Consider the following 14,510-nt stretch of genomic DNA (forward strand, 5'->3'; position numbering starts at 1 on the left):
ATTAGGGCTACTGCTGCACAATTTGATACACATCCCCGCCCAAACAAATTGGGGGATGTAGGATTTTATACTTTTATAAAATGTATTTCATATTTTCATTTCTTTGTGTGGTGGTCCCTTGATCTAAAATGTCTCCTTAAGCTTCCTGATCTGTCAAGTGAAATGATTGAGTGCTATGGAAGCTTCCAGCATAGGCTATGTCTTCAGGCCTATGTTTTGATATTTAAACCTGTCTCTATCAAACTGATCTTGAATGGGAATGTAAGCACATGATGATAGACAAAGCCGAATGAAATATTAAGGAGTGCTAAGCAATCTGGGCAAAATGTTGTTTTATAGTTTATTCTGTCTGGAGATCAAATCAGATTGTAAAGGAATATAGTGCCTTATGATTTGTGAAAACAATATATAGTTCTGGAACTGTAAGATGGAGTCTACTAATTGTAGTAGGCCCTGCAATCCTTATTTTTTGTGGTTCCAGTGGTTTCTATGGTGACCTGCTTTGAAAGGGGAATAAGAAGGTTAGCATTATAATGACACCGTCATTGTTCAAACTTGAGAAAAAGAGAAAAAAGTGATCCACTCGGAGGATCTGTGGACACAGTTGGAAGAGAAGAAATATTTCGTTTTGAATCCCACTGTGTTCTGCCACCTTCCATGTAATTGTTTTCAAGTTAAAGTTGAATATATTCGATGCCACCGTTAATGAGGTTTGAAGAAAGAGGCAACCTGAGAGAAGACAGGAAAAATCTGAGGTGAGCGATGACAGATGAGCGTGGGATTGAAATCACTTTGTATCCAACTCTAGATTAGTGCTGTAGCTTTCAATAAATCATAATAAATACGTTATTTTGTATTACTTATAGCTCTACTTCCAATTATCAATATTTTGTTTCACGTGATTGGTAGCTTATTCGTTTCCTCAGATTGCATATACTTTTTCGTTCGGGTGTCTAAGAGCGGTTTAATGCATGCGGGGCAAAGATTTTCACAACTTCAGGTCAACAGAGCTCAAACAAGCAATACGCGCCACAACTCGCAAGGTCAAACGGTGTGATGCCCACAGCATGAAGCGGATTGATAAATGGGTCATTATAATGATCCACAGATAGCGTATTACCACCAAGCATCAAAGCTCTATTGTATGGTACTTTTATATTTTGGAGACAAGTAGCTTGTAAAATTACAAGTTTAGGCCTACCTAATCTTTCTGATTTTTCCCCCATTCCAAAAGGCCTAGCATCACTAAGGATGTCCCCAAATGTCTAAGGAGCCGTGTCATTCAGGTGTAATATGTACATTACAAATCTTATCACTCCTTCAATGTTTCGTGACAGGAAACTAGCGTCGAAGTGCCCTTATTTTATTTTGAATTCCACCTGGTCCCACCAGTAACTTTAGATGTCCAGACGGGACGTCTAATAGGCTATTGGATTTTCTGTCTATTGTGTAGGTTAGGTAGAAAGTATATTGTTGCAGATAGCCTACATATCATTTCTTTCAAAAAGAAGATAACGAAATCAATAAGGAAAACTGATATTGCACTTTATAATGCTCATGTAAAGCATATTTATTAGAACTATAGATCTATTGAACTATTGATCGATAAGAAACTAAAATGTTTCTCTGACTATTATCTAAAGTCTTGATCGATGACTGAAGTGTTTTCCATAATGGGAATAAACAGTTAAATAAATCATAAAACTATGTAGAACGACTATCTCATCTGTCAACAGGCTATGCAATGACTCATCAAAATGGTCTGTATCCTATATTCACATACGTCCATATTTGCTGAAATGTGTTCCTTTGTGTCATCTAAGCAACTAGGCCTATACGTCCACTGTCAAAACAGACATGTTAAGGTGATTTGATAATATTGACTTATAACAGAAATTTCAAATTAAATATTTTAATCGAATGGTTTTGGGTAAATCATTTTATCCTGTAATTTAATTAATTATCAGCGTAGCCTACCTTGAATGTGGATTTCGTCATCACGTCTGTTCAATGTGTAATTCCGTGGGCCTAATAATTGTATTTCACATTTATGTTTAAACTTAACATCAATGGACGTGTCCTCTGTAAACAATGTTCTGCAAATTATTTAACGCGATTGTTGAGCCCATTCTAAAAGGAAAGAGTAGACCTATTATGCCGGTGTTCTTCTGTTCCTCAGCCTATCGAGTTGCCACCCCTGTTCTATCGGATCACTGGAGAATTAACATGAATAGTGTTGAGTGACATTAAAGACAGCAGTGGAAGGAAAACTTCACACACTTTGAAATGTTGGCCTAAGAAGTAGCCTAACTGAGACTAAACATGACCATTCTGCCTTTGTCTTATTAGGCACATACAAACCTACTTTATAGAATGTCAAAGGCATATCAAACTTTTTAACAGTCTGAAGGATAATACCTTGACCTATATGACCAACCGGTATTCGTTTTATCGACACATTAATTGGCACTCGACGACCGCAACGTTAATTCAGTGAATAGGAGGCCACCAAGTTACATGAAGAAATACATTCCAATCTTTCATGACGAAAGACATGTGACTAGTCATATTTCCTCCATGGGAAATACGTCGACCAGGCACTTGGGCCCACATATAGGCCCTACAATTGCTGGATTTATGCAACAGGCAGCTACAGTGTGTTGTACATTTTCATTTTTTATAAACGCGATTTTAGTGGGATTGCTTCCCCAGATAGATTTTGGATTGGGCCTACAGTGAAGTTAAGGTGAATTGAAATTAGAAGGTTATGCATTAGGTTAGGCATTATTTTCCTCTCACAGTTTATGGTTCAGGCACGGGCACAAAAGCCACTGGCCTATCAGAAAGTGATGGTTCGTAAAGATGAATATAGCTATAGTTTTATGAGCATAGGCCACACACAATGGAGCTCACTAAGTGTACAACGTGTTTTCCCTCAATCATTTTGATCGGAAACATAGCTAAATAATTGATTATGTGTATTTGTATTGTATTTACTTGCGGTCTGTTATTTTTCCAGCGGTTTCTGTTTTTTCAGAGCACGCTCTGCTCTCGTTACGCACTGCATTGGTCTAACTGCCTGTACCTCGTTTATTGAGATCTGTCAAAAAACACTCGCTTGTAGTAGACTAATTAGCGGCACAAACAGAAAATGAATGAACCTATACTATATATTCCTTTCCCAGGGGCGTTGTTAGAAATAAAACTCTACTGGGGCACAGTCCCCTATTCATATCCCCTTTATTCTTCCAAGCGTGCTGCGCACAATGCACTACTCGGCTAGTAGTACAAACTCCCCTTGCTTAACCCAATATACAGTTCAGGGACGCAAGTTTGATATCAGTTTTGGCAGGGACATCAATAGTTAATGCAAGTGCACACATTTTTTCGCATTCATTTGAGGGTAAATACTGGCCAATAACAATAATGTGGATCCTGATAAAAATGAAATGTAATGAAATACATTTTTTTTTTTGGTTCATTTAATATTGTTTTTATGTTTTAAGATGATCGGTAGGCTTATAATTTTGAAACTTTCTTTAGTTTTGTAATGTTTTCTTAGCCTACCTCAATTCTGACTTGTGTGCCGAGTCCGACACCTGGACTTCTGTGTGCATGCTGCAGTGGCTATTTGGCAAGCTCAGAAGAGCATGCTGACATGGAATTCTGAATGCATCGGTTAAACTGCTTTGATTTTACAAGTTGATTGGGATACTGCGTAAATTTGTTCCGGGATTATCAATCTAAATTAATGAATTGACTAATAAAGTAAATTGTTGAAACTCCAATTTTAGATTTAACTGGGGCACAGCAGAAATATACTGGGGCACGTGCCCCAGTAAAAAGGGTCTAACGACGCCCCTGCCCTTTCCCATGCCCCAAACCCGCATGGACTGATTTAAGTCTTCCAGAAAACTGGTATATGTCAATCTCTTGCCAGCAAACCAATGTTGTGTTTATCTGGAGAAGCAACAAAATTGGGGAGAAGGAAGCCTTACCGTAAATGTTTCTTAATCTATTAAAATATGTAGCCTAACACATGTTGTGTTGACCAAGCATGCATAGCCTACGCTGGCTATTTAGAACTAACAAATCAATCGAAGCATTTAGGTCCGAACAAAAATTGGCTCCTACGGTGTTCCAATTTCACATCAACACGCTACTTTATTTCAATATGGCGTCTTTTGAACGTCAAATGAAACGATGTAGTTGGCCGCTTTTTATGATTTTAATGGTGTTGAAAAAGAAGTGGGTAGATCTCATTATTCTTATTGCAACTGTATATTTGTAAAAGCTACAATAGCCTACAATTGTACACAAGCCTATTCGACCTGAAATAGGGGTCAAAATTAATTTAGACCTTGGTGCACTCTGAGCTCGGTTATTTAGTCATATTCTACTTAGCGGACCAAAAGGTTTTCGCATGGCCTTAATGTAGTCTATTTTGCAACTTTTGTTTAGTTTTACGTCTAACTTGAACCCTTTGCATATCTTGAATAAATAGTCCACAGAGGTGGACTTCATAGGTCTAGTATAGGCTATGGGTCTGATTGTCATTGTACACAGGATGGACTACATTGCACGTTGTTGTTTCAACACAACATTTGGACTCACGCCACACTAATGGAAACAATCAAGCAAAATAAGAAAGATAATTCAAACAGTGAAGTAATGTGTTGATATATGCATAGGGTACGTATTGCACAAATGTTTTATACTTTAATCAAGTTAGTTTTTCGAAAATATACAAGAACAAAAACAGACAATACATACTTCGTACAAGTCTACAACAAAAGTGCAAACGTTCAAAAGAAATAGTACAAAAAAATATTCAACATCGAAAATTAAATGCCTTGAAATAAATAAACCTGGCCCACCTATAGCTTAAATAAAAGTAATTAGTCAACTGTTAGGCCTATGCCTTTGTTGCTCGGTTGTTCCCTGTATATGGTACCCTGGTGAACACGGAAACTCTAGTTGCATAATGTTTGAGGAATCAATCTGCTCCTATTTTTTGAATACATATCCCCTCTATGGTGTGATTTTATGAGGAATTCTCGGATTAAAGTACATAGGTAGTGTATGCCCTGATTCAGCGCCATTTGCCAATATATATATATATATATATATATATATATTTATATATATATATTGTTTTATCTATCTATCCATCTATATATATATATATATATATATATATATATATATATATATATATATATATAGATAGATATAGATATAGATATAGGCCTATAGATAAAACAATTAAGTAAGCTAAGATGCCGTCCACATTGTATTGACGGGATAGCCTGCCTTGTATCTTTAAAAGGATATTGTTTTGTGATCTGTTAGGTGGGGCAATTATGAAAAGATAGAAGGTCAAGGGTCATGACAACAGGATAGGATTTTACCAGGAAGTTGAATACCTCAAGTGCTTTATATGAAAGATGGAAATATACGGTAAATAGGGTCACTGGGCATGCTATAGCATCAAGATGGAGGCCTACTGCCCCTACTGTCATGCACGTAGTGTCATATAGGCTAGTCTACATGCGCCGATAAACGGCCCATCTGACAAAACAAGGACAATATTAGGCTATTATTTAAAAAAGAAATTCTATGCTCAACTCTACCCTTCTCTGTTAACGTGTTGCATACCATTTTCTTATAAGATACATCAGTAGCCTATACAGTTGAGTCTATAGACCTGAAACCTGAGAAGAGAAGAGTTGTAGGCTGTCGTTGTCTCTTGTGTGACTTTTACCCTGATTCATTTAAGGCGCTGTCCCCCAAATTAATTCAAAATGAATACCCACATAAATAATTTATAATGCTACGTTTTATCCTCAATACTGATGAGTTCATTGACAACAAAAATTAAATACATTGTACAATAAATATAAAACATAAATAAACGACTTAAAGAAAGTATTGAAGTCTTTGTACAAGATATAAATAGCTCGAAATATATCGTTGCCTTTGGCAAGTCTAGTAAGTTTACAACCCGCGACTAACAAGGGTATGTCCCTTTCAAATAGCGCAACATAATAAACCATTGCACTTCAGGGGTACATATGGCCATTTCTTTAAGGAACAGTCGATTTACTTGACCATCAATTATATTTATCTGCCCTTTTATGGTGTTCATCCTTAACTTCTGCAGTGATAATATCAGTTTAAAAATGCATTCGGAGCAACCCTCTTTTGGTGGGACAAAACTCCAGGAAACCCACTCGACACTCCCGGGGAGAAAGGCGGTAAGGATGTTCTGAGTGTGTCTGAGAGGAGAGTCTGTGCTGAGCTGGCCGGCACACCAAAGCCTGGCGCGCTCTGCTGGAGGTGTGACGGAGGGTGCTGACTCCCTGAGACAAAGTAGCCGCTCTGCCCAGACAGCAGCCCTACAGGAGACGTGCTCATGCCGTAACTGTTTAAGCCCAGAGCCCCGGCTGATCCACCGAGAATAGGACGCGTAAGGTCCCCGTTACTGAGCTGCTCCACCCCGGGGAGTAAGGACCCATACGCGTGACCTTGGTTTAGAAATCCCGGCGATGAGCCATTGTAATGGGGATGATGCAAAGATAAAAACGGTGAGATCTGCCAATATAAAGGGTTGTTTGCCCTGTCGTTTATTCCCAAACCGAGAGGAGCAAAGCGCAGACCTCGTTTCATCGCCAGCTTCCCTCTCGAGGTCGCCGAGCGTCTCCGAAGTTTCCCTGTAGTTCCACCAATAAACACGTCGTCACTCGATGGGTCCAGCATCCAGTAGTTTCCCTTTCCTGGGTCGTCGTAATGCCTCGGGACTTTTACAAAACATTTATTGAGGCTGAGATTGTGTCGGATGGAGTTTTGCCAACCTTGCTTGTGCTCCCTATAATAAGGAAAGTTCTTCATGATGAACTCGTAGATACCGTTGAGCGTCAGCCTCTTTTCAGGACTCTGTCTGATAGCCATCATAATCAAGGCATTGTAGCTGAAAGGTGGTTTATCATATTTCCCGTTTTTCCCCGGCTCTGTCGCCTTTTCGGTGCTGCTCTCATCCTCTTCTATCGTTTTGTTTGGATCCAAATGTGCTGGTTCCATCTCAGCAGGGTCCAGGGATTTTTCGGAATCAGAACCCGGTGATGGAGTGTTCTTTTCGGAGATCGCGGAATCCTGTTTGTCACATTTCGACGGAAGCAATAGACTCTTAATGCTGAACGACGTAGACCTGTGCACCATCGGCGGCTCTTTCAGATTCTCCATGCCGTAATCAAACGATGAACGTAGGCTAAAACGAATAGATCAGAAACCGTTGGAATTAGGACATTGCATGCATGAAGGAACTCGTAGGACAGAGAGCGGGACGGGTCTGGGATGGAGAAATTAGTAATTAAGGAGGTTCAGTCTTATCACTGCATCACCAAAGGGGAGGAGCCTGTAGCCCAACTTGCTGTTTTTTCTGTTAACAAAACGTGATTGTTACAACGTGATTTTGTAATTTTCTTTATGATCAAAATGTTTTGTAACCATTCCTTCGCAATTCTTGAAGTTGAGTGAACATAGAAATGCAGACACGTATGTGTTAGTGCGCGCGCGAACGCGCAGTCTGTGGCCACTGGCATGTGCGTGCGTATGTGGATAGGATATATGTGCGTAAAGTAATTCGGCGACAGCTGCAGAAAGTAGCATACTGCGCTTATTGGGGAACATTTAAAATTGAATATGTGTAAGCAAACAATGTTCACATATGGGCACTACCATATAAAGCGCCTTTATTGTCTAACAACCTTTGTGTAGCCTACAGAACACAAAACGGTAGCCTAGCTGTACCTAACCAGTCGAACACTGTTACTTGAGCGCCTCCACTGTGTGGTACACAGTGCTGCAACAAAGAAAAGAAGACTCCTGAGTACGTGTGACTTGACCATTGATTGTAAATAGTGGCATATAGGCCTACATCAAATATTATTTAGTATATAGGTGTTTTTAGGTTATAGGCAAGAGTAAATAATAATTTTGCTTACAAACTTAAGCGCGATATTGCAGTTTGCGCACATTCATGTTAAGAGGTGGTTAAAACAGTGTTCATAATGTGTTATAGTATATAATAGTAGTAGACTAATATTAATGGATTTTAATTATAATATTTCTCAACATTATTATAGACATTTTATTGAAACAATTCATATGTTTTTTTAATTTTGTTTTATGATGTGTTAACGAAATTTTGGATTATTTTAGGACTGAAAATGTGAGGGATGTATGCCTGCAACATTTAACCTATCACAATAATATAAAATAAAAATTACCCCCCCACACACGCACACACAGATATTATAATGTCTGTATCTATATATATATATATATATATATAAATGTTCTTATGGGGTTTTTTTAAACTTTTTTTTCATTCATTTGTTTCAGTGATGCTTCTGTTTGATTTAATATAAACTTTTCCCATCACTCTGCTGATCAATCAAACTATATACTTGCAAAATAATTATTAATTGCTCGATGTGAATATCTAAACATAATGAAATTGTATGTTCACTTATAATTTAATGTAACTATATTATTTTCAGTTCATGTCAATATATATATATATATATATATATATATATATATATATATATATATCATATTCTGACATGAACTGAACATAATATATACAGTATATAATATTTTTAAAAAATATATATATATATAAATGTTCATGTCAGAATATAATAAAATACAATTTCATTATATTTACATATTCACATCAAGCCATTAATAATATTTTGCAAGTATAAAAGGTATATAACACCATGGACAACGAGTTTGATTGATCAGCAGAGTGATGGAAATAGTTTAAATTAAATTAAATGGTCACTGACACAAATGAATGAAGAAAAAGCAGCCCAGTTATTGGTTTAAATTTTTATGTACACAATGGGCTGCCAATAAAACAATACTTACTATAATTATACAAACATTTGTAACATCAATTAACGCCTATGACATATAAACAAGGAGGAATACAACATTTACAATGTAAAAAATAAAATACCAATGTTAAATTATTTACATTTTATAAATTGTCAATTATCAAAAACAACACAGTACTTAAACTAGACTACAGTATAATGCATGAATTGAATGGATTATGTAGTCCTGTTGATGGCTGCATATAGTGATTTCAATTATATTATGTGCAGGCTGTTTTATTCCTAGAAGTCTACTTTCTACAAGAGTAATGGCAGCATTTCCAAACTGGGAATTATGATACCTGTTAGTTTTTTTTCTTTACAGACTTGTTTGTATGATATCTAAGATAAGATCCAAACATTGTAAAATTGCAAACACACACACACACACACATTGTCAATCCAATCTGGGGTGATAGGTTGAGGATGAAGTGCAGTATTAACCCCCTATGTGCTGGTTTGCTAGCCATAACAGCAGCTGGTGGAGGTTACTGCATATGCTTCCCTAAATGTTTGGTGTGCCAACTAAAATGTATAGGGAAACAGAGAGATACCGATTTCTTAGTCCGACCCAGGTTAAAACAATCTTTACTTTGAGGGAAACAGTGCACCACAGTCCCGCTGTGCGCATAAATACTGTGTGTTATATATAAACACAGTAGATATACAGATAGAAACATGGTAATGGTTTGTTTCCCCCGCAGGCTCCAGGCCAACTGGAGGCTAGGCCTCCTGGGTCCGAGCACTGTTCGGTGACTGCCCCCTCCTTCCCAGCCAATCACTGACAGAGCAGCTCTGGAGACAGGAACACTGCACTCACAACATGGAGACGTATGGGCCAACATTTCCATTAAGCTCATCTCCGCTGGCATTAAATAGACATGAAGACATTTCAGATTCTGACTCCATCTTTATTTATATCGCTCAGGGGGGAAATCAGTTGTGGGTACAAATGAACAATGTTTTTTGCCTGATGAAGTTGACCGAACCTTACATGGCTTGGTGTGTGTTAAACTTAGGGTAAAATGATCACATGATAGAATGTCATTCAGCCTACTGATTCACCAGCACCCAGCAGCTCACAGCTGCACAGATTAAAACCATGTTGCCAAAATACATACCCTTAACTTTTTATGAGCTAGTTTTAAGTGCAAGATTATGATTATCTTGGTTTCACTAAACATGAACTTGGCTGACATCCTTCAGGCTACTTCTGTCATGCGTTCAGAGGAGGAAAATTGGGTGAAGGAATTTTTTGTGCAAAAAATATAAACTCTGCATTTCACAACCCATGCATCTTACAATTGTTCAACTTTTGTAGTTTTAAAAAGGCGTTTTGATTCCCTAGTTTTAAGCAAACGCTTGTGAAAAGCCAAACTCCACCTTTTCAGGTGACTTCACAAACCTGTCACCCATCAAACTATGAAGTGAATATGACAGTGGCCTGGCAAACAATGTCACATTCAGCACCAGGAGACAGATAGAGGTTGACACAAACTGTCTGAGGAAGTTCAAAGTTTAACCACTCAGTTCCACCAGAGTACAAAGAAAGTCTTGATTGACAATACAGCCAGAAAAACATGAGAAAATGTCAAAACATGAGGCTCTTGCAGGAGTTCGAAGATTGCACAGAGTATTCATATACCAGAGCTCCCCCTAGGGACTGTAGCAGAAACTACAAGCAAGTGTGGTTGAACCTAGAAACTCTAAATCTGAATCGTTATGCAGCAGCTTTAGGGTCATTCTGAGTTGAACTATTTATAGCACTGAAATACAGACCTCCCCCTACATCTCCAGGGCACACACACACACACATACACTGCCCCGTTACCACTGTTGCTGTAGAAACAGAGCTGATTAACCCAGCTGTCAGGTGGGAGACTGAAAACTTCCGTAACTACATGAAATGTTCTCACAGGGGTTGTAAAGCACAGAAATGAGAAGCGTTCCTGCTTGTCTAAATGCTGTGTGTGTTTGTATGTGTGTCTGGCTGGGGTGTAACCACCATACAAATATAAATACAGGAAATAAGGGGCAGTGTTTAATCTCTTGAGTGTGTGTGTGTGTGTGTCTGTGTGTGTCTGTGCGTGTGTGTGTGTGTGTGTGTGTGTGTGTGTGTGTGTGTGTGAGAGAGAGAGAGAGAGAGAGAGAGAGAGGTAGAGAGAGGGAGAGAGCAGGGCCTGAATTGCATTTGTGTTGAAACACTAGGGTGTGGGATTTGGTGTGTATATCTGTGTGTGTGTCTGTGTACCTCAATTTGGAGCCAAACAAACCCAAACAGAGCCAGGTTGGCCATGCTGTATTGGGTAATGTGATCATTGCCAGGAGGGAAGCTTAGTTCCTGGGTTAATAGTCTGAGGAGGGTCCACCATGGACTACAGTGTCCACATCTGCCATTCCAGCTCAGAGACAAATGTCAAATCATTACAGATAGTTTTGGTGCTGACACGGTGCCACAACAACATATGGACCATTAATCTAATTGGATGGATTACCTTTTTTTTCTTTCTTATCAGTGTTGCAGTGCTTAATCTATAATTCTTGCATCTAGCATATTAGTTTGTTGTCATTATTGTGTTTGTGTCACTGATTAGCTTGTGTCCCCATAGCAGTTTCATGGGTGGGCTGAAACCACACCTGAAGTGGATTAAAAGGGACATATTAGAAACATTTGGCAGTTTTCCAAAAGTTCAAAATAAGTTCAACAGTACAGGCAGCTAAGGACAGCACTACATGATGGTGAGGTTAGAAAGAGAAATAATTCAACTAACCATTTGACGGGTTAAATAACAAATTAACCAACTGTGTAACTGATTAACTAACTAACTACTCATAACTGAATTATGTAAAATTGTAGATGTTATTTTTGTAAAAATACAGACTGTTCTTTGACATAAACCACTGAAATACTGTTGGCACTCTACACTTCTGGTCCTTAATCATCTACTGTGCATAATAGATGCATTTGAATGTCAGATTGTAAAAAAGAATCTGTCAATTTAATTAAATGTAAAATACGCATATCTAATCATAGATGATGTCTCTTTCTCTCTACCTTCTTTTCCATGACTGTCTTTCTCTGTCAATTTATAAGTTCAAGATGTCAAAAAAGAAATGTTGCCAGACAGATGGGGCCTGACAGAAGTTCAAAGCTGTACTTTACCACTGTTGGGCTACTCTCTACGTGGTGATGCATTGCAAAATGCCTTTGAGCTTCTGATTCAAGGGTGACGAAGGGTAAAAACTCTTTGGAAATCCTCTATGATTTTTAAAATTTAAACTGTGTGTCTGTATGTCTCTGTTTGTGTCTGTGTGTGTGTGTCAAGCTTTGACCTGTAATGCCCCTCTTGTTCTCTGAGGTAGCACATTAGAGAGATCACACACCACTCAGCTCCATAGCCGATCGACCCAGATCAAAATAGAACGTTGGTAAATGACAACTAAAGAGTCTAATATTAGAACGCTTACATGCATACAACCAACAGGCCAAAGTCTGTTATGGTGACATCCTGGCTTGCGTAATGTATATTTCATCATGTGTAGAAACACACAGTTTGAGTATGTGTCCAGTTTTGTTCATTCAAGCACACAATGCACGGAAAAGCAATCAGTCCCCTTTCTAACTTAAACACATTCGTAGAAGCAGAGACTTCTAAAATATAGATTAGGTTACAGTTTTGAATAAAACATCACTCACACATGCCACTCAGCTGAAGGCTGATCTAGATTGAATGTAAGAAAAATCTAGAATTACAGACGACTGCCATGAAATAACAAAAATTGCAAGATTTGCTACAGCAATCATTTTAAAGAGTTTACCCACACTGTTTGTTTATATGGGAATATGTGTGGTGTCTGAAGGGTTTCAGAGGAGCACAGTACAACTGAACTGCTGCAGGTGTTCTCTGACAAGTCTGAGTATTGTGTGTGTGTGTGTGGGTATGTGCATGTGTGTGCAAGTGTCCTGATTTTCTCCTGGCCCTGGGGTCTCTGTGTACGATAACTGTCCAAGCACTGCTCTTGCGTCCTTTACAAAGGTCAATCTGATAGTCTGCTTGGTCACACTCAGTCTGTTTCCCTAACGAAACCAGCTTAATTCCTCATTCCCAGTCCCAGCCTTACCATGGGAAAGATCAGGGTTAGGCTGAGGGTTCAAAAGCGTGTTAGGATTAGATTGATGGATTCAGACAAGCTGGCAGGCTTGGAGTCAACCTGGGGAAATTGTAATATGTCTAATGGTGAACCATTTGCAGACCCTTTTGTTACAGTCCACTGTGTATATGTGTTTGTGTGTCCAGCCCCCCCCCCCCCCCCCGCCCCCACATACAGGGTATATTTATGTGTTCCTTTATGTGTTTGTTGTGTATGTGTGGACACAGACCAGGGGTGTGTTGGACGATACAACTAAGAGGAGCTGACATGTTACACAGCAGACATGTTTTGTAACCCTTCCCCCTCTTTCACCCTCTCTCTCTCTCTCCCTCTCTCTGTCTCTCTCTCTCTCCATCTCTCTCTCTCTCCATCTCTCTTTCTTTCTCTCCTTGTCTCTCCCCCCTTTCCTCTCCTCTCCATTCGGCTCTGCGCCGCTGTATCTGACAAGACCTCAGGGAGAGCCGCCAGTCTGCAGCCGTGAACTGCAGCGAGGGGCGGGAGCACTCGACAGCCCTCGACATCTTTCACAGACGCTGTTGCTGCCCGCCGCGAAAGAACACCGCGACCTAAAAACTCGGCTCACAGAGAAGCCTGCATTCCAAACAGAAGAGCCAGCCATGTGTGAACAAACTGTTGGAAATTAGATTATATCACCCACACACCCACACACTAACACACACACACAGAAACACACACACACAAAGACCTTTTACTATTTCTTTTGCCCTTTTTTTCCTCATCTTTTCTCTCCTTTCCCTTTTTGGCCCTTTTGATTAATTCCTAATGTAGCAAGTTGCTAACATAGTTGGTGAAATGAGATAATGAGGGTGCCGCAGGGGAATGGAGAGCAGCAGGAGGGGGGAGGGGGAGGGGGAGGGGAGAGAGGCGATGGAAGAGGGGGAGGGGGAGTTGTTACGGTACACTTGGGTAAATATTTCCATAGGACAAATCACCATCGCTTCATGTCATGGCACACAACTGTCAACTCCTCTGCCCTTTAGTGTCCTTTGTGTGTGTGCGCACGTGTGTGTGCGTGCGCGCATGCTTGTATCTGTATGTCTGCATTTGTGCGTACGTGCATGTGTGTGTATGCGTGTGTCTGTGTGTGTGCTGTTTACAAGTGTGCGACTGCATGTGTGCATGCGTGCGTGCGTGCGTGTGTTTGTGCGTCTACGTATGTGAGTGTGCACGTATGTGAGTGTGCACGTATGTGAGTGTGCACGTATGTGCCTCTGGCATCTACACAGGACATTCCACTCTCATTCATTTTGTGCCCTTGTTGATCAGGGAGGCTTTGTCTGGACTTTGAGACAAAACACACACACACACAACAATCGCTGTTTGTACAAAAATAGCTGTTTGTGCTTACAGAAAATGATTGTTTGAACAAGCAAATGAGGTTAATGTCGTATT

At 39.5% G+C, this 14,510-nt stretch overlaps 1 protein-coding gene across 1 annotated transcript; it reads right to left on the reverse strand.

Moving 5' to 3' along the window:
- Positions 1–6,115: 6,115 nt before the first annotated feature.
- foxg1d (forkhead box G1d) lies at positions 6,116–7,249 on the reverse strand. The gene has a single exon (XM_084710226.1). It carries the CDS (start codon positions 7,240–7,242, stop codon positions 6,172–6,174), a length of 1,071 nt encoding a protein of 356 aa, XP_084566352.1. The 5' UTR covers positions 7,243–7,249; the 3' UTR covers positions 6,116–6,171.
- Between the last annotated feature and the right edge of the window lie 7,261 nt (positions 7,250–14,510).

This window comes from Hypomesus nipponensis, chromosome 11 (genome assembly GCF_054491055.1).
Source record: "Hypomesus nipponensis isolate SF chromosome 11, ASM5449105v1, whole genome shotgun sequence".
NCBI lineage: Eukaryota > Metazoa > Chordata > Actinopteri > Osmeriformes > Osmeridae > Hypomesus > Hypomesus nipponensis.